At 45.7% G+C, this 18,188-nt stretch overlaps 1 protein-coding gene across 1 annotated transcript in view; it reads left to right on the top strand.

The window, feature by feature from the left end:
• The first annotated feature begins 326 nt into the window (after window positions 1–326).
• Window positions 327–18,188, top strand: part of ACVR2A (activin A receptor type 2A) — a 57,136-nt gene continuing 39,274 nt past the window's right edge. Inside the window, exon 1 of the mRNA XM_042878032.1 lies at window positions 327–1,388. Coding sequence (XP_042733966.1) covers window positions 1,334–1,388 — 55 coding nt within the window. The 5' untranslated portion in view covers window positions 327–1,333. The remainder of the gene's footprint in view (window positions 1,389–18,188) is intronic.

Genomic DNA, 18,188 nt, shown 5'->3' with positions numbered 1-18,188 from the left:
ACACCGAGAGAGAAGGCGCGGCGCGAGAACCGCACCCTGAGGCGGGAAGGCGGGGTGCGCGCGCGCAGCCCGCTCGCGTGCCGCCTCACCCATGCGCGCGCACACACGGGCAGGTAGGGGAGGGGGGAGCGCGCTCCGCCCCGCTCGGGGTGGGTCGGTAAGGGGGCGGGGCCGAGCGGCGCTCAGCCGTGCTGTGAGTGGGCGGCGCGGCCGTCAATCCGGGGCGGCGCGCGCTCGCACGGCGTCGCGCGACGGGCTGCCGTGATTGTGGCGGTGGGAAAGGAGGGGAGAGGTGGGGGAGGGGGAGGAGGAGAGGAAACAAAAACAATCGCCCGGGCGCCGCCATCTTGGGTCCGTTCTCCACGCCACACAAGTGAATGGGTAGATATGAAATTACCACAGGGGAGCAGCGGCAGCAGCAGGGTACGGAGGGTCGTTCCGAGCTGCCGGTTGGACTCGGGAGACATTAGAGACGGCTCCAAGCACCACCACCACCACCGCCTCTGGGCAGAAAGCGGGTTCGGCCTTTTCTCTTCGGCAACCTTTAAACTGCACTCGTGGAGGGACAAAGTTGGCGTCCGCCGCTCTGCCTCCGCCGCCGGGGAGACGGGAGAGCCGGGCGTGAGGCGGGCTGAGCGCTAAGGGCTGCGAGCCGGGCAGCGCCGCGAGGGGAGCGGCGGAGGAGGAGGAGGAGAAGGAAGAGGAGGAAGGCTCCTGCTTCTCAGCCCCTAGAGCTGCCGCGGGAAGCCGGCCTCGCGATTGTTTTTTCCTCTTAATATTATTATTATTTTTTTTTTACTTTCAATTGAGCCTCGAGGGAGCGGGGCGGGGTGGCACGGAACCGTGGTAGAAGGGAATCGTGAAACGGCGTTGTCAGAGCGGAGCGCTCAGCCCGCCGCCGCACGGACTGACGGAGCGCTGCCATGGAGCCGCCGAGCCGCGCGGAGCATAGCGCTGCTTAACGGGAGGCGGGAGCTGCGTGTGGCAGAGCCGGAGCTGCGCTCACACGTTGCTTCGTGCCCGCCGGCTCCTCCGTTGACTTCGTCTGCCTTCGTTTCTCTTTGGATTCGTAGCGTACTTTCATGAATTCAATCCCGTGAGTTTGTACGGAAGCCGAATGACGCGTGTGTTTTGAAACGCTGCTCGGATTCTCGCTCGGTCGGTCTCCAGGCGAGCCCGATTTTACTGTTTGATGAGCACTATCTCCGGAGAAGTTGCTATAGATTGCTTTATAACGGTTCTGCAAGAAGGGGGGAGGGGGGCGATTTTCCGGCTTGCAGGACCAAGAAACTGGATACTAAAAGTCACTTAAATGTTCTAACAGCGTTGGAAAATGGGAGCTGCTACGAAGTTAGCGTTCGCTGTTTTTCTCATCTCGTGTTCTTCAGGTGAGTGCGTGTTTTTGTTACTTTGGGTCAGCTGTTGGAAGGCCGAGGTGATTGCATCGGCAGTAGAAGTCATTTCTTCAAATGAGGTTCAGGTTGGATATTAGGAGGAAGTTTTTCACACACAGGGTGGTGAGGCACTGGAACAGGTTGCCCAAGGAGGCTGTGGATGCCCCATCCCTGCAGGCATTCAAGGCCAGGCTGGATGTGGCTCTGGGCAGCCTGGTCTGCTGGTTGGTGACCTGCACACAGCAGGGGATTCAAACTATGTGATCATCGTGGTCCTTTTCAACCCAGGCCATTCTGTGAGCCTGTGAAATGACAAACGTTTGGGGATAGCACTAAAGGATCGCTGTTTTCACTATGATCCCCAATGCATGAACCTTTAGGTGCTTGCAGTGCTCAGACTGCTGATGTCGGTCCAACCCGGGGCTGTGCCCACCTTTGGGCACCTGACGGGGCAGTTCCCAGCCTCGTGTTTTCTCCAGCGTAATTACCAAGCTGAAATATTCCGAACTTAATTCAGAGCTCTTGCTCTGGAGCGTCCAGTGGTGGATGGCAACCTTCGTTAATGCTTCATTAGTTCGGAATAATCGCTGTTGTGAAAGCATTAGCTCATCCCGCACTGATAGCGAGTGATGCGTGCACCGAAACAGCCTGAAAAGACAGACTTTCGATTTCTGAGCAGTGATTTGTAACACTTTTTGTTTTGCTGTTCAGTGTTTCACTTTCTTAGCACCTGAAACCCAGCTTTCATGCTGCGGCTCTCAGTCCTGAGAGACAAGCGTGGCGTGAGAGCCTCCATCCTTTGGGTTGGGAGGGAAATGGTTATGTAGCAACCAGTGGCTGGAGAGCTGCTGCTACAGCCCTGCTCTCAGCTCCACCAGCTGCACCTGAAACCTGCAGAGCTGTGTAACACTCAGTGTGTGGTTCGTGTGGCAAGCCTGACCCTTTCTGTTCACGTGCTGAATGTGTGTGCGGTCCTCTGCCTGTGCTTAGATCCACTTTTTGGCTTTCTTCCGTGCAGTGTAGAGGCACACTTGTTGATCAGCCTGAAGGCCGGCAGGCTTTCTGTGGGACTGCTCCAGGGCGGTAATGAGATCTGTAGAGCGATGCCTTTTAAAATTTCAGCTTTATGATGTGCAGGATTTTGCTGAACAGCACATTTTCTTGTGGTTAGTAAATGGATAGTCTAGTCTTGTGTCTGTAGTGTTATTGATCAATTCCGTGTGGGCTAAATGTGCTGTGAAATGGCGATCGCTGCCAGAGAGAAACTAAAAAAACCCTTTCTGTTTTAACCAGAGAAATAGCAGAGCAGGTTAAGGGGAGATGGGAGTTGATTTTTGTTGTTTTTTTTTTTTTTCCTTCAGATTGGAGTACCCCACTTGTTCTATTGCGAAACAGCACACGATTTCTTCCAGTGATTTTTGTCTCACCTTAGAAGGTGTCTTTCATCTTTCCCTAATACCTTCTCTTTGAGGAACTCGCATAACGACATTCCTCTTAATTCAGCAATATCTTCTGCCGGGAAACTTTTCCATCCTGCTGTCAGTTCCTGAAGACGCGGTGCCATCTGTTCTCGTGTCTGTCTCTCCCCTCCACGTCCTTCTACTGGGCTCCTTTTGCTTGGAGCACAGAACAGTGGTCTTGTTAACGTTACCTATCGGTTCATTAAAAAGGGCTGTTAAGTAGCAAAACCTGTCCCGTATTCTACATTTCTTGCTCACGTTGGTCCTGGTGAAGCTAAGTGAATGTTTGTGCTGCCTGTAGAGGTAGGACTGATCTTTGCTAAACGAACAGGAAAACTGGCTGTGATTCGGACGGCACTTCTCGTATTAAGGGCATTGTTTTGGTGCTTATTCCAGTATTCCACATGAAGTATTCCGGTATTTAACACACATTAAACTGTTTCCTGCGCTAATGCTAGGAATAGTGGAGTTTCTGCAGACCTGGTATGGGTATAAAAACGAATAGATTCGCAGTAAGCTTTTGTTTTTACACTCAGAATCATCAGATTATGTAAGCATTCAGCACGAAGTACAGCACTTCGATGAGCGGTGTTCCTTCTGATCGCTGGCACTCGCTCAGGTTCGGACTCCTATCGATCAAGCAACATGGTCAGAAGAATGAGTTCCCTTTACAGTTTTCTAACTGGGGATGAAAAAAGAGAAGCTTCCCGCAGTTGTTTATTTAAGAACATTGGCAGTGGCTGAAGAAGTCCGGGAGTTCAGGTGTAAAGGTGTCTGCTTCCACTCGCTTCAGCTGCTCTGCTTGGTGCATGTGGGGTGTTGGGTTTCACGTTTATTTATTTGCAGTGTCCTTTGTGCAGCTATTTTCCAAAGTTGCTTACGTGGCCCATTAATGCTATTGTTCTTTAACTAGGTGAAAATGGTTTGTTCTGTGGCATGGGTGTGGAAGTGGGCTTCAGTCTGAAGGCGTTTTATTTAACGATCTGCCGTACAGAATGCTGGAAGTTTACTTCAGGTGCATAGGAATCTCCAGTGAGTTAAATCTAATAGCCTTTGCTAAGAGCGTGGAAACGTTACTACTTTTTGACTGCGGTATTTAAATAGGGATATCTGCATTAAGGTACTGGGCTTCATAGCAGCTTAGATAGCTGGATAAAAGTGGGTATAGATTTGCACTCATTTACACTCGTCCAAGAGAATGAGTTGAACGTGTAGGAGCTAAACTTGAAAGTGCCCCTTGGTGTCATGTTTAAGTTCCCTGAGCACTTCTCTCTCTGATACCCTACGTATGCTCGATTTTTAGCCTGAATAAAGAGCCAAGGATCCTGAAATAATAATAAAATTCCTCTGAACAGTGGAATACGCTTCCAGCGCCTCCGCTTGTGTGAGGCTGTAAGCAAGCTTAATAAAGAAAAGTGAATAAAACAACACGTTCATCAAAGAACACTGCTCTTCAGATGCTATCTCTGTTCTCCCCACCCCCAAGGAAGTGTTTCTGTGTCCTTCCCTTCGTCATTACCGAGTTACTCATTATGAACTTTCAGGAATCGAGTGTACGCCTTCACAGCTCGCTGTGCTGTTTCCGAGCACACAGCCCGTGCAGCTGGGAATGTTGGGAGATGTTGAAGCAGTTTGTCTCTTTGAGCAAAGCCTTCTATTGCGGAAGCTGCAGCTTTTAATTCCTACTGGTATCTCCCAAACGATCGTTTCCTCTCCTCCAAGTTATCCGTTCTTTCTCTGTACCTGGGAAATTGTCAGTTCTCCAGCTTTAAGTTTCTTGCAGGGCACCAGAGCTGCATTTGTTGCACAGTTCATGCTACAAATCACTTGAACAAAAGAAAGCACATCAGGAAGGTTCACATCCTGCCTTTTTTTCCCACTAATGCCGGATCGTTCTTAAGCCATTCAGGTAGTCTTGAATAATTTAGCCAGAAGAAATGATTCAAAGATGCCTCTGCAGGTATTTTCTCTGCCTGGGGAATGTCTTGATTTTTTTTTTTTTAATATTTATTTACTCTTTCTGTCTCACGCCAGCTGTTATTAGGAGAATTTATTTTCTTCAAACACTTAGGTAACAATATTGAAGCCAGAGATGCTGCTGCAGATTCAGAAGCTGAATATCTAGGTATTCTGGAGGAATTGAGGAGTGAGAGATGGGACCTTCCTGCAGTTTTTTTTTTTCTGTTGTGACTTTTGTTTTTTTCACCATCCTTTCATTGCTCATTTAACTGCACTTGAAAATGCTGCCAGAAGCCTGTTTGTGAAATTCTCTGCAGCCTGTCCATGAGTGTGGTCGAGCTCTAATTGCTTAATTGCACAGGTAGAGAAATAAAGCACTTCAGACTCAGTACTTATGAAAAGCAGGATTTTACCTTACGTATGTTATTTTGGGGGGGGGAATAAGTGTGTTATTGGGAGATACCAGCAGTTCTGATAGTGCAGTTTGGAGCAGGACTTAAAATCTGCTTTTTGGCCAGCATTGATCCACCCACCTGTGTGTGAATGAGGGGGGGGGGGGGGGCGGGGAAGCAGGGGCTTCTGTGTGAGGGAAAAGCTCTTGTGTTGCATGGAATGCAAGGAAGTAATTGCTGCTCTTGTGAGTAATAGTTTTCATCTGGTTTGAATGGACTGTATTTGAATGACTCTTCTTTTTTCTCCACCTTGCTGGAATTTGGCAGCAAAAGCATTTCGGTGATGGGATCTGCAAGTTTGCAAATGAGAATATAGAAAAACACCTTTCAACTCGAGATGTTTAGTTTTACAAAGGAGAGAAATAACAGCAACTCCAAGGGTTTTCATTCATAGCTTTTCTACCTTCTGCAGCCTTTGCGTTTTATGCTCCTGGTTTTGGCAGGGCTTCAATTCCCATAGCTTATTTCTCCTTAAAGTTGGAATTCAGCTCTTTCACAGATCATCATTATAATTTTGTACTTCTGATCTCAGTATCTTAAAAGATAGTGTTAACATTTTCCTTGTGCACCAAGAAATGAGATGGATGCAGCATGCAGAAGCAAGGCTTTAGCAGAGCTGTGATTCAGAGACATGCCAAGTCCACAGTATTTATCCTTGGAAATCGTTTAGAGAATAGCTGCTATAACACAGGCTGTGCAGAGATAGAGGCTGACAAGGAACTTGATTGCAGAAGAGATTTCTTGGTGAAGGGGATGCGTTTCCACCGCTTAATTAACAGAAAGCAGATTAATGCAAATGTCTGCTTTAGCTGGTTGGTGGAATGCATGGTCTGTTAGCTGTCTGATGTTCCTAAAAATGAGAACTCTTTAAAAAGATCAAGAAAATTACAAATTTTACAGCCAAGTTCTTGTGTGATTAAATCTTAATGTGTTTTTGTTGCCTTGGTGCCTGAAATTCAGCACATCTTATTTCCTGTTATTTCCATATGGAAATTGAAGTGTTTCTGAATGCCAGTGACTTCATGTGGCATCTCTCCTCTTCTCTCCTCTGCGATGTCTGCGTGGCGGCGGTGGGTTTTTCTTAGAAACAGTTTGCAACTGCGGTGCCACAGAGACTGAATATTTACTGCCACGTTGTTTACAGCCGTGTCTGTGTGGCTGAGGCTCCCAAACATATTCTAGATGCACCAAATGCTTGAATAATTGGAGGGAAGAGAGCAGAGAAGAGTTGATCCGCTGCACTGATTGCTGTGAAGGCACCGTTCCTTAATAATTCCACAGTGAAAGAGCTCCTCATGAGGAGAAAATCAAGAAAGTTGATCTTTCTGCATTTGCTGGTTGGAGCTGTAATAACTGGAAGCAAGTGGTCTGGCCAGGGAAAAAAAAAAAAGGCAATTCACTTACTAACTGGAGGCATAAATCTTTGGTTATGTGGTTAAGAGGTACTTGAAAAGCACTTGGAAATGTGAGAGGCACCTGTGGGAAGTCTTCCTATTGCTGCAGCCAGGAGCAGTTTGAGGTAACCCGGTATTGTTAATGGGGTGGGATCTGCAGAGGCTGAGTGTTGCAGGCATGATGTACTCCTCGGTGCACTCCTCTGGGTAGGTCTGCCACAGAAAGCTGAATTGCATTATAGAGCTTGGGGAAAGCATGCGTGCTCTATTTTTTTTCTCTTTATTACCTTCTATTCCACACTTCTCCTAAATTAATCCCCATTTTCAGACTCTCAGGCAAAGAAGGATGAGCAGAACGGTAGCCTTTGACTCTGCCTTTGGGTGGTCGTTTAGTGAGCTGTGCTGTCACTGCTTTCAGGTAGAAACTGTCATGGAGAGAAGGAGCAAGTGGCGTAATTACAGTTGTGTTGGTGCCAGGAGAGGTCTGAGTGGTGGCTGTGTAACCTGAAATCTCGGTGACTTCATGAAGTAGCAGAGTAAGAACAGGAATGCTACGTATATTGACAACTGTTCTGTTGATTTTCAGGGTGAGTGAAGTATTGCTGAGTTCTAAGAACTTCCTTGTAAAAACAGTGCATTCTGCTGGTATATCTGGTTAAATTGGTGCAAGGTAATCAGTTTCAGTCAGGATGCAGAGTCAGTCCAAAACTGTAATAATTAATCTCAGTGCTATCTACTGCAAAGACTTGCTCACGACTATTAAGCTTCACCAACTTGGCCTTCACATGATGCTGAGTACATTTAGTTGAAAAGAAGACTACAGGCTGTTGAAGTAACTTAAGTAGCTGAATGCCACCTTGTTTTAAGGTGTCACTTCTGTTTTTAATCTCAGGGATTTGTATGAGGCTGTAATGAGGTGGTAATTCAATGCAAAAAGCTGAAACCGTAATGCACTTGTGAAAAGAAACCCCCCATATGGTCTTAATTGTGATGGACATGTAAAAAAAAAAAAATCCAAAATACAGCATTTTGGCTTCCAGGCATTTTATTGCACAGGGGAGCACTGTCTATAGGGAGTGAATTCAGCTGACTGAAGGGCACCATAGATGGGAAGGATCAGTGTTTTATGTATGCTAGATGTTAGCTGATGTTATTCAGGAGACTATTTCTTGTTGTTCTGTTTCCCTGTCTTTGAGATAGTCATCAGCTGAGCTGAAATTAAGAAAATGGACATTGTATTTTGCATTACAAAGGGGAGGTATTGCTCCCTAATCTAGTTTGGTTGTGTGCCCACACGAGGCTGTTTCACTGCTGAGAAAGATGTCACAGTCTCTATAAGGATGACAGAAAATGACTTGCATTGTACTGTTTTAATTCTTAACTGAGATGCAGCCAGAAGCAAACACCTGAAAAGTTATGTAATGCATCCAGTTCCATTTAAACTCTTCATTTTCAGAGAATGTCTGTATAATTTTTTAAATGGAAATAGGAGTTTGCATTGCTGATCTTTTTTTTTTTTTTTTCTTTGAAACTCAAGTGAAGTAGTTTCTTGTGACAGATTTTGAGTTGGATGGGTACAGCTCTCCCTTTTAGAAATGGAGCAGGGGAAAGGTGGTCAAAACAGTTAGGGCTGTTGTTTCTGTATTTTCTCCAAGTTGCCATAGTCTTGCAGTCAACTTGTTAGTGTTGTGCTTTCAATACAATTTCATACTAAAGGTGAATGGAAGGGGTAGCTTCCTGCTTGAAGTGACTTTGCAAACTCATAGGAGCACGGCTTAATTTTTGCTCTCCTCAGGGGATCATCATCTGCTGAGAGCACTGCAATGTCCACCATGCCTCCAGGTCCTTGTCAGCCCAGCAGTGCCTGCTTGTGATGCTGCAGAGGCTGCCCTGTCCCAGGGCTCAGGCTTTTGTCCTTGCATTTCATGACGCTCCTGCTGCTCTGCTCTGCCTCCGTCCTGAGTGACATCCTGAGCACCCCAGCTCTGGTGGTGTCTGCAGCCATGGTGATGTGCTTTGCACCTCCTCATGCAGCCACTGATAAAGGCCTCAAGCAGGGTGGGCTGGGGATGCTTAAGGACTGCACGTCCCACTCAGGATGCTATCTGGGTGCTATTCTGAGCACATGCTAACTGTATCTTGACCTTTATTATCTCGTGAAGCTGATTTTTAACTTCATTTCAGCAGTTTCCTTCCTTTTTGGAGGCTTACTGGTGATTAGGAGTTTGTTTTGTAGGTGAAGCTGCAATAGCATGACCTGAGGTCTTTCAGGTCCAGAGTTCTTAACTCATCTAGTTACACCAATCTCAAGCCTTTAAATACTGCCTAAATGACCATAGTGTTCTTTATCCAGCCATTTGTATTTAGTGCTAGATTTCAGCATCAGTGTATAAGTTGAAATGTCATCTTTTTTATATAAGCTGTTTTAAAAAATAACTAATCATTTTAACATGAAAAACTTTCTTTCTAGGAATTCTGGGAAAGATCCACATAAACAGGGAAGTGGTTTAATTTTGCTGTTCCATTATGTTGTTAAGTGTGTGAGACCAAATTAAACTTTTGCAGCAAGTGTTAATTTTAGAAATCTTTGGTAGTGTTTGTCAGTAGATGGTACAGCGAGTTCTCTCCATCTCATAGCAATTACAGGAGGGAGAAGTTTTCTTTAAATATTTCAATGTTTCAGAGTTGGGAAAAAAAAATGAAGGCCGTGAAAGTTGCTGTAGTTGTAAATTGCAATCAATTGTGTACCCTTATTAAAAACAAACTAATCACCTATTTTTCACTTGCTCTTAAGGCTATTTTAGATGTAGTGCGGTCAAAACCCCTATTTAAATATTGGTGGGTTTTTTTTTAATGTTGTTCTGTTTTAACTTTAATGTGAGAGTCTGTTTGGTGAATTATCCCTAGGTATAATTCTGCTGTTCTGTGTTCAAGCCTGTCACAGAAGTTGCCTTAAAGGGCCTCAAAAAATATTATGGTTTGATTTCTTCATCAAGGCGGAGGAAGAAAAAAGGATCCCATCCTGACCTTGCCATGTAGAGCAGCACACATCAGTAGTGATATCTTAATGAGTTGGCACGCACTGAGATTTGAACCAATGATTAATTTGCAAGGTGACTATTTAAAACCACAAGCTGTTTGCTCACCACCATTCCCTCCACTGCCCCTTTCGTCAGTGAAACAACCACTCCAAACTCAGTAGCGAGCAGTGGCTTCCTGAAACCCCTTCTACCAGAAAGAACCCTCAATGGTTTGCTGACATTCACCTGCAAAATGATCCTGAATCACATCCTATCAGGTCAGAGACTTTCCAAGGAGCCACAGGTGCTCAGGGCTCACTTCTTCCAGGGGAAATGTGGGAGTGGGTCCCACTCCAAAGCTCTCGATGCCTTAATACACTGATGTACTTTCTCTGTGGTTTAAAAGCATTCTGATGCTTTTAATGCATCTCTGAATAAGAAAGTGGGCAGGTGAGGTAGAAAACCGGCATGGCTCAGCAAGGACCTGCTGAGAGAACTGAGTGCGAAGAAAGGGGTGTACAAGCTCTGGAAACAAGGCTGTGTCACCTGGGAAGAGTACAGGAATGCCGTCCGGACTTGCAGACGTGGGATCAGGGAAGCCAAGGCGCAGGCAGAACTGAACTTGGCAAGGGACGTGAAAAACAATAAGAAAACCTTCTACAGGTACATTGCCCAGAAGAGACAGGCCAAAACGGGCGTACCTACTTTGGTAAATTTAAAAGGAGAACTGGCTTCAACAGATGAAGAGAAAGCTGAGGTGCTGAATGAGTTCTTCACCTCGGTCTTCACTGATGGCCAGGATTCTAGTCTTTTTCACGTCCCTGAACCATGCATCACCAAACCTCTATGTGGGGACCAAGGAGGTAAATCCCTCCCCACTGTAAGGGCAGAGCAAGTCCGAGAGTGCCTCCTTAGACTGAATGAATACAAGTCTATGGGGCCGGATGGCGTGCATCCCAGGGTCCTGAAGGAGCTGGCTGAGGTGGTTGCCGAGCCGCTCTCCATCATATTTGAGAAGTCGTGGCTGTCAGGTGAGGTCCCGAACGACTGGAGGAAGGGTCACATCACTCCCATATACAAGAAGGGGAGCAGGGAGGACCCGGGGAACTACAGGCTGGTGAGTCTCACCTCCGTGCCTGGGAAGATCATGGAACAGATCCTCCTGGACAACATGCTCGGTCACATAAAGAATGAGCATGTGATCCGAGACAGCCAGCACGGCTTCACCAAAGGAAGGTCATGCCTAACTAATCTTGTGGCCTATGATGGAGTGATGGCATTGGTGGACGAAGGGAAAGCGACCGATGTCATTTACCTGGACCTGAGCAAGGCCTTTGACATGGTCCCCCACCACATCCTCATCTCCAAATTGGAGGGAAGTGGATTTGATGGGTGGACGACCCAATGCTCTTTAACATCTTTATTAATGACATCGATGAGGGAATTGAGTGCACCCTCAGCAAGTTTGCTGACGACACCAAGCTGAGTGGTGCGGTTGATACGGTGGAAGGAAGGGATGCCATTCAGAGGGACCTCGACAGGCTGGAGGGCTGGGCTCGGGTGAACCTAATGAGGTTCAACACGGCAAAGTGCAAGGTTTTGCATTTGGGCAGGAGGAACCCCAGGCACCTGTACAGGCTGGGAGGAGCGGTCCTTGAGAGCAGCTCGGCAGAGAAGGACCTGGGGGTCCTGATGGACGAGAGACTGAACATGAGCCAGCAGTGCGCTCTGGCAGCTCGAAAGGCAAATGGGATCCTGGGCTCCATCAGGAGAGGGGTGGTCAGCAGGGACAGGGAGGTGATTGTCCCTCTCTACTCGGCTCTTGTGAGGCCCCATCTGGAGTACTGTGTCCAGGTGTGGAGCCCTCAGTACAAGAAAGACGTAGAGATTTTGGAAAGGGTCCAGAGGAGGGCGACTAAGATGATCAGGGGGCTGGAGCACCTCCCCTATGAGGACAGGCTGAGGGAGTTGGGCTTGTTCAGCCTGGAGAAGAGAAGGCTGCGGGGTGACCTCATTGCAGCCTATCAATACCTGAAGGGAACCTACACCCAGGAGGGGAGTAAACTCTTCAAAAGGGCCGATAACAGCAGGACTAGGGGAAATGGATCCAAGTTGAAGGAGGGAAGATTTAGGTTGGATGTTAGGGGGAAGTTCTTTACTAGGAGAGTGGTTAGGCCCTGGAACGGGCTGCCCAGGGAGGTTGTGGATGCCCCGTCCTTGGACGTGTTTAAGGCCAGGTTGGACGGGGTCCTGGGCAGCCTGATCTGAATGTGTATGTTTGGTGGCCCTGCTAGGCAGGGGGGTTGGAACTACATGATCCTTGGGGTCCCTTCCAACCCGGGTGATTCTGTGATTCTGTGATGGATGGCAATTAAAATTTATTTGAGCAGTTTTGGGTTTTTTTTTTTTTTTTTTTTTTTTTTGTTCAATCACAATGGGGAAATTGTACTTTTGACAGGTTGAACTTAAATCCCCTTTTCGTTACCCTCATGAGATGTATAATTATTCCCAGCAAATATTAAATTTTAAACCCAACTTAACTTTTTAAATAGAATTGTTGGGATGGTTCAGAATGCAGTTGAACGCTGTTTGGATCCATGGTGACAAATGCTCAAGAGCCCTTGAGGAAGGCATTTGTCCTTGGCCTTGTCCTGCTGTTTCTCAGCAAAGTGTGTGAGGGCAGAAACTTCAGTTCTAACCCAGCATCCTTCACATAGCCACTGGGCTTCTGAGGATGTCTGCAAAGAGAATGCGAATTATATAATTTGCTAGACGGTTTACAACATCTGAAATCCATAATCCTGCTCTTCGAATGAGGAACAGTTATGTTCAGGAGAATCATCTATGGCATTTCCAAGGGAGAACCATCTTCTAACAGCCTGTCATGAGGATTCAGTTATAAAGCAGGTTCAGATTGTGTTCTTGTTCTTTTAATGATCGTGAGCCTAAAGAGTGCTGAGAATGTACTAAAAGTGATAAATGATAGTATTGGTATTACTCTAGGGATGGTGAGAACAGGCATGGAATAATTCTTGGATTTTCTGTAATCGTTGATGAGGAAATTTTAGGATTTGGTAAAACATCTGAGTGACTTGGGAAGAGAGAATGAGGCCTGATGCAGTGTGTGAGTTTGTTCAGCTGATGGTTGATGGACGGCTTGTAGAACCTCGCTTTGCCAAAATATTTCTTTTGAAATATGGTAATCCCAGAGGTTTTCCTTCTCCATTATTATGACTGTGTTGGTGTTGGAAGCTTTTTCATTCACATCAAAGACAAGGAATGGTATCTGTGCAGAAAACCGATTTGTATTTTTCACTTCATCACAATTGTCCTGGTCAGAGTGCGAGGTTTCTGTCGACGAGTCATGTGCAGTGTGTCAGCTCAGGCTGTTAAAATCCTGTGTGCACAGTGGTAGCACTCTGTAGTATGTCAGAGAAGAGGCCAAATTGCCACTTCTTCTTACAAGAGTAAAAACTTGTGTTTGAAATTCTCTTTTATGGACTTTCAGGATGTTTCTGTGCTGACATTCTGTGCCTCGGTTGGTCGTCTGATCTGCAAGCTCTTCTCACTTTTTGCTCGTAGCCAAAGTGAGTTTAGCAGTTGGCGGAGAGAAGCTTGTTTGCAACCTCAGTGCTTGTTTAAGAAAGCCGTTATTCAGGCATGGCCTGGCACACTCACCGTGCAGCAAACTGTAGGCTTTGATAGAGCTCTTGAAATGTCACTCATAAACTGCAAGCTCTTTATTGCAGATAACATCTTGATGTCAGACATTGCGTGGCCGTGTCACCTTGAGGTGGGACATTCAAGGAGAAAAAGTCATTTTGAAACAGAAGTTCAGTAATGGGATAAAGTTTCAAAAGTAAGCCAACAGAGTGGATGCTTTTTAATTGCTCCTACGGTCGTTCAGCCAGCTTCATAAAACAGCTAATTAGTTTTACTTGTCCAAAAGGCTTATTTTGGTTGCTCTGGCTGCTGGTGCTGACAGCCAGTATCGCTTACTGCAGCCAGTCAGAGTAATTTGGCCTTCTTTCATCTAAGTCAGTTTTTTTTCCTCCTTCTGCAAAATCCCTGGTTCTCTGTATGGTAAAAAGTTACATTTGATGAGTAGTTTTAAGTCTTTTCTTTACTCAGGCATCTTTGAAGTGTCATTATTTAATTTCTATTGTATGGCACTTTAAAATTACATTTCTAGCTTTAAGCTAACTTCTCTATTTGACACGGCGTCAAGACTACAAATTATACATAATGAAAAACTGTTACATCATAAGTACTTTCAGTGTTGGTGTCTTGTAGTACTGTCAGCTTTGATTTATGTAGAACACAGAAGAAAAATTGACTGAAAGACTGAGAGGGTGACAGTTCCCTTCTCTGTGTCCTCTCCCTCACCCACATAGCTGCTTTTTGGTGAATTACACTTCACTGTTGGTTCTGCCCTCTCTCACCAGCTCTTGTGGCTGTCTCATGTTGTGCTGAGCTGATACTACCTGCTAGACCAGCAGAAGGGACTTGGAGCACTTGTGAGTGGCTTTCTGCAGGCAGGATTGGGTGAGGACAAAGCTGGGGTAGGAGAAAGGAACATGGGAGGAGATGGGTGATATGAGGGCGGGCAGTGCCTGGGTGACTTGACCTAGGAAATGAATTACACAGGGAAAAAGCAGAGTTGAATGGATGCTTCTGTGTATGTACACGTTAAGAAAGGGGAGAATGACAATTATCTTTGCTAATAATGCATCTTTAAAAGAACCTGCTGCTTATTTATGGTGGTTCTAAGGACCTCTGCACGCAGCTGCGTTGTGTGGACACACGAGGTTTGTATATGCTCGAGCTGGAGCATACCAGTGCAATTCTCCCTGCCTTCATGCAGTCAGGCTGCTCTCTCCCATTGCACTGATGGATATTTCAGATAGTAAGAGGGAGAGTTCCCATGTTTCCAGAGAGATGTCTCAGACAGCTACAGCTGGAGGCTGCCATCCCCAGAACCTGAACTAAAGATATGGGTGATAAAACTTCATCTCCTAAGGTCACTGCTAACAGTGAGGTAGGAACTGAGTAAAAGGTCAGACTAAGCGGCTACAATATCCAATTGTATGCTAAGTTTAGGAGAAGAGTACAGGAAGCCTGTTTGCTATGTAATCTTAGCAGTGTCTGGTTTGTAGTATTTCAGTGTTAGCGGCAAGTTGTCCTAGAAATGTATCCTGTACGGGTAGGTACAAGCTTGATGCAAAATGTATCGTGTGGATCAAATCCAAGCAGTAAATAGACAGCACTTAAAGATCTAGAGAAAAGAGAGAGAGAATACAGTAGAGGTCCTTAACATAATGAATCTGCTCAGAGACTGTCTGTGTTGTGGAAGCCTAGGCCCCCCGGTCTGAACTGCTGAGCTTTCGCACAATAAGCTTTCATGTAGAATTTCCAGAGCTTTCATCTGTCTTCTGCTGGAGGGTGGGTGAACTCTCCTCTGGTATGTGCTTACACTTAGCAAAAAATAAAATCTTGATAATCGAAGTGCGTGGCCTTAAGCCTGGGAAGGATGGGGATGATGGAGGCATCAAGTCTGGGAATTCAGCTTATGCGGCCAGGAGCCTCTGTACTTCAGTTCATGCTCTGCGGTTAAGTGTCCCATATTCCTGTCTGTAAAGGGATCTTGAATACCTAAGTTCATGGCATTAAATTGCATTGCAGCAGTTGTGCGGGGGGGCTTCAAAACTGCAGTCACAAGCTACTCTGTTTCCTCATGTCACTTCTCAGCCTAAGGCCTCTGCAGTCTGAGCACGAATAGGAGCAGACAAGGCTGGGAGTTTTCTGATCCCCAGCAGCAATCTCTGTATCTCTGCATAGATGGTCAAATAAACAGTGTCAGAGAAGAAACAAGGCTGTTACAATTTGACATCTACCTGAACTGTACCATGTTACATCCAAGATGAAGGTGGGTGTCAGTCTCTGGCTGTTCAGTGCTGCAGGAGTTGTGTTGCTTTCCTTCGGTTACTGCTTTACTAAGTGTCTGTTGGCTGTGCTGATGAGCTGTAGGTAACCATCCTGTAAAACAAAAAGAAACTGTTTTTCTTCTCGTTCAAAAAGGCTGCTCTCCTGTTGGTCTTAAGTGCGTAGAAAGCTGTCTTAGAAGTACTCTTCCATTACTGTGGAAGAAACAGCTTGAGCAGGCACGACATGAGAGTTCTTCCATAACCTTTTTCTTTTTGGCAATTGTGGAGCTTTGATGTTCCTCTGGCCTGCCAGGAGAATTTATTGCTGAATGAATTCCTTGCTTGTGACAAGAGAAACACCTGTTTCTGCCTGAGCAGAAGAACTCCTCCATCAAAGAACATCTGGCAGTATAAGCCCTTAAACTACTGTTTATGACTCCCCTCTCTCTGAGGTACTCCAAATACAGCTTTGGAAGTGTAGTTCTCTTAAAGTAAGCACCAGTGTAATAGGGGTTGCTGGCTCTTTCAAAGAAAATACAGCACTAGAAATACATCATCATCCTGCCCCAGATTACCCATAGAGCCTGTATTTTGCTATGGAAGAAATGTGTTCTCTTACAGTGTTTTTAATAACTAGGAATAGAATTTTGTGTACATGTATGTAGAGCTTCAAGTGAAATGTAAACAACTTGGCACATGATAACTACAGAAATGCATTTAGGGCTGCTTTGGGGACCAAGTACCTGGATAGCTTGTCCTTTGTTCCTATTTGGCCTGCTGGCCATCTGCTTCATATCGCAGCTCTAGCAAAGCAATCAATGCTTTTTTCAGAAGATATATTTGTTAACCATGCCTAATTAAACTGTAGAACTCGCTTCAGAACCGGTGCAAATAAAAAATGATCTCAGAAATGGACAAATTCATGGAGAATGGTTTGCCCAAGGTGCTTAAGTATGGTCTGGTGGAACCTCCAAGTCAAATAACTCCCAATCACTCGAGCCTCCTGCCAAGAGTCTTCAGTTGATCCTGCGGTTAATGTTGTCTGATATTTTTGAAACATTCTCCTCCAAAGAATATTTATGCTGCAAATCTGGAAGGCCTGCTGTTTTTCTACTATGCGCTCTTAATCTGGGCTCCCGCTCCAGTATTAAAATGCTTTATAACAGTTCGTGAAAAATAACTCCTGTTTGTTACAGAAAGCTTTCTCATCTCTTCCAAACAGAGGAGGGCTCTAGAGTGAGTGTGTACACTGAGGAATCACTGAATGCATGTGGGCACAGCAAAGAAGTTCTCCTCGTGCTGAAGATCCGCACTGATTTCCCGCTTGGCCACGTGTGGCTGCTGCCCTGTGCCAGCAGGGAGAGGTGTCCTGCCCAGGGAGGGACGTGAGTCAGCAGTTAGGAGCTGGTGCAAAGTTCACTCTGCTTCCATTTACCATGTGTGTTGCAAAAGTTAAACTGTAGCTCACGTGTTAGTTGTGGCTACGGTTGTTTCTTCTGTGTGGTTGGGAAGGTGCCTTCTGTAGGATGTGAAGGGGACCAGAGGCTAGAAGTAAGGCCAGCACTGAATGCTTAGGGCTGTGCTGGTGGGCTCATGGAAGTGCTGGTCAGTGAGTTTGTCCCTGTGAGAGTGCATTATTGATCCCAGGCAGGGTTAATGTCTGGGTTCTCTCCAGACTCACATATTTGGAGCAGTGTCAGCATATTCAGTATCACATGCTGCTTGCTCTGAGCTCACTTATTCTACTGACTTTGGAAATGATATAGGGTAATCCACAGTAAATGTATCCTGGGTTCTTTCTAAGTTGTTTTAATGTGTTGAACCCTCTGCTGCTACTATATTGGCAATATTTTTGAGTAAAATAGATTGAAGCTAGCTTATGTACAGTAATACAGTCCTGCATCCTGGGTGTAAGTCTTGAGGTAGGTATTTAAGAAGAAGCTCTGTTGCTGGCTTTGTCAAAGCCTTAGCTGACACAAGGCAGGCTCAGCTAGGCTTATTTTCCAAAATGCCAGGGAATCAGAAACTCAGGATTTTGTTTAATTACTTTGTATTAGCTCGGTCCATGAAGAGCTACTTATCCACCTCTATCAACTGTGGATGGAATTACATTTTTAAGGAATTTGGTGAGAAACTGGCACTATTGCAAGCAACTGTGTAACTTCTCCCATGGTTTAAAGATGGAGGATGCGCTGATGAATGGAGGCTGCATTCATAGGCAGAATTACAACTTAGTTTTTAACCCTTTTTGCAGAATAACTTCAGAACTGTCTTTTTTTTCTCTCCTTCAAGAAGTGTCTGATATTCTGCTAATTTCTTATGAGTGTTGTTGGACACCTCTGTGCAGGTCTGTCTGCCGGATGCCCCCAGAAATAACCTTTTGTCATCATTGCTATGTATCGAAGGTGAGACAACAATTTGGCACTGCTGCCTGTGAGTAGGGAGAATATCTGTGGAGAACACGTTCAGGGCAGCCTTCGTGAGACTTGTCTTAGCATAGAATTTTAGAGTTTTAATTGTCAAATATAAGCCAGTCAAAGAGGGCCGAGCTCTTTAATGTAGTACCCATGTCCATGTTGAGGCTT

This window comes from Lagopus leucura, unplaced genomic scaffold (assembly GCF_019238085.1).
Source record: "Lagopus leucura isolate 7727_CA_CO unplaced genomic scaffold, USGS_WTPT01 Super-Scaffold_100019, whole genome shotgun sequence".
Taxonomy (NCBI): Eukaryota; Metazoa; Chordata; class Aves; order Galliformes; family Phasianidae; genus Lagopus; species Lagopus leucura.
Note: the sequence above shows the minus strand (reverse complement) of the source record. Positions and strands in the feature narration are given on the sequence as shown.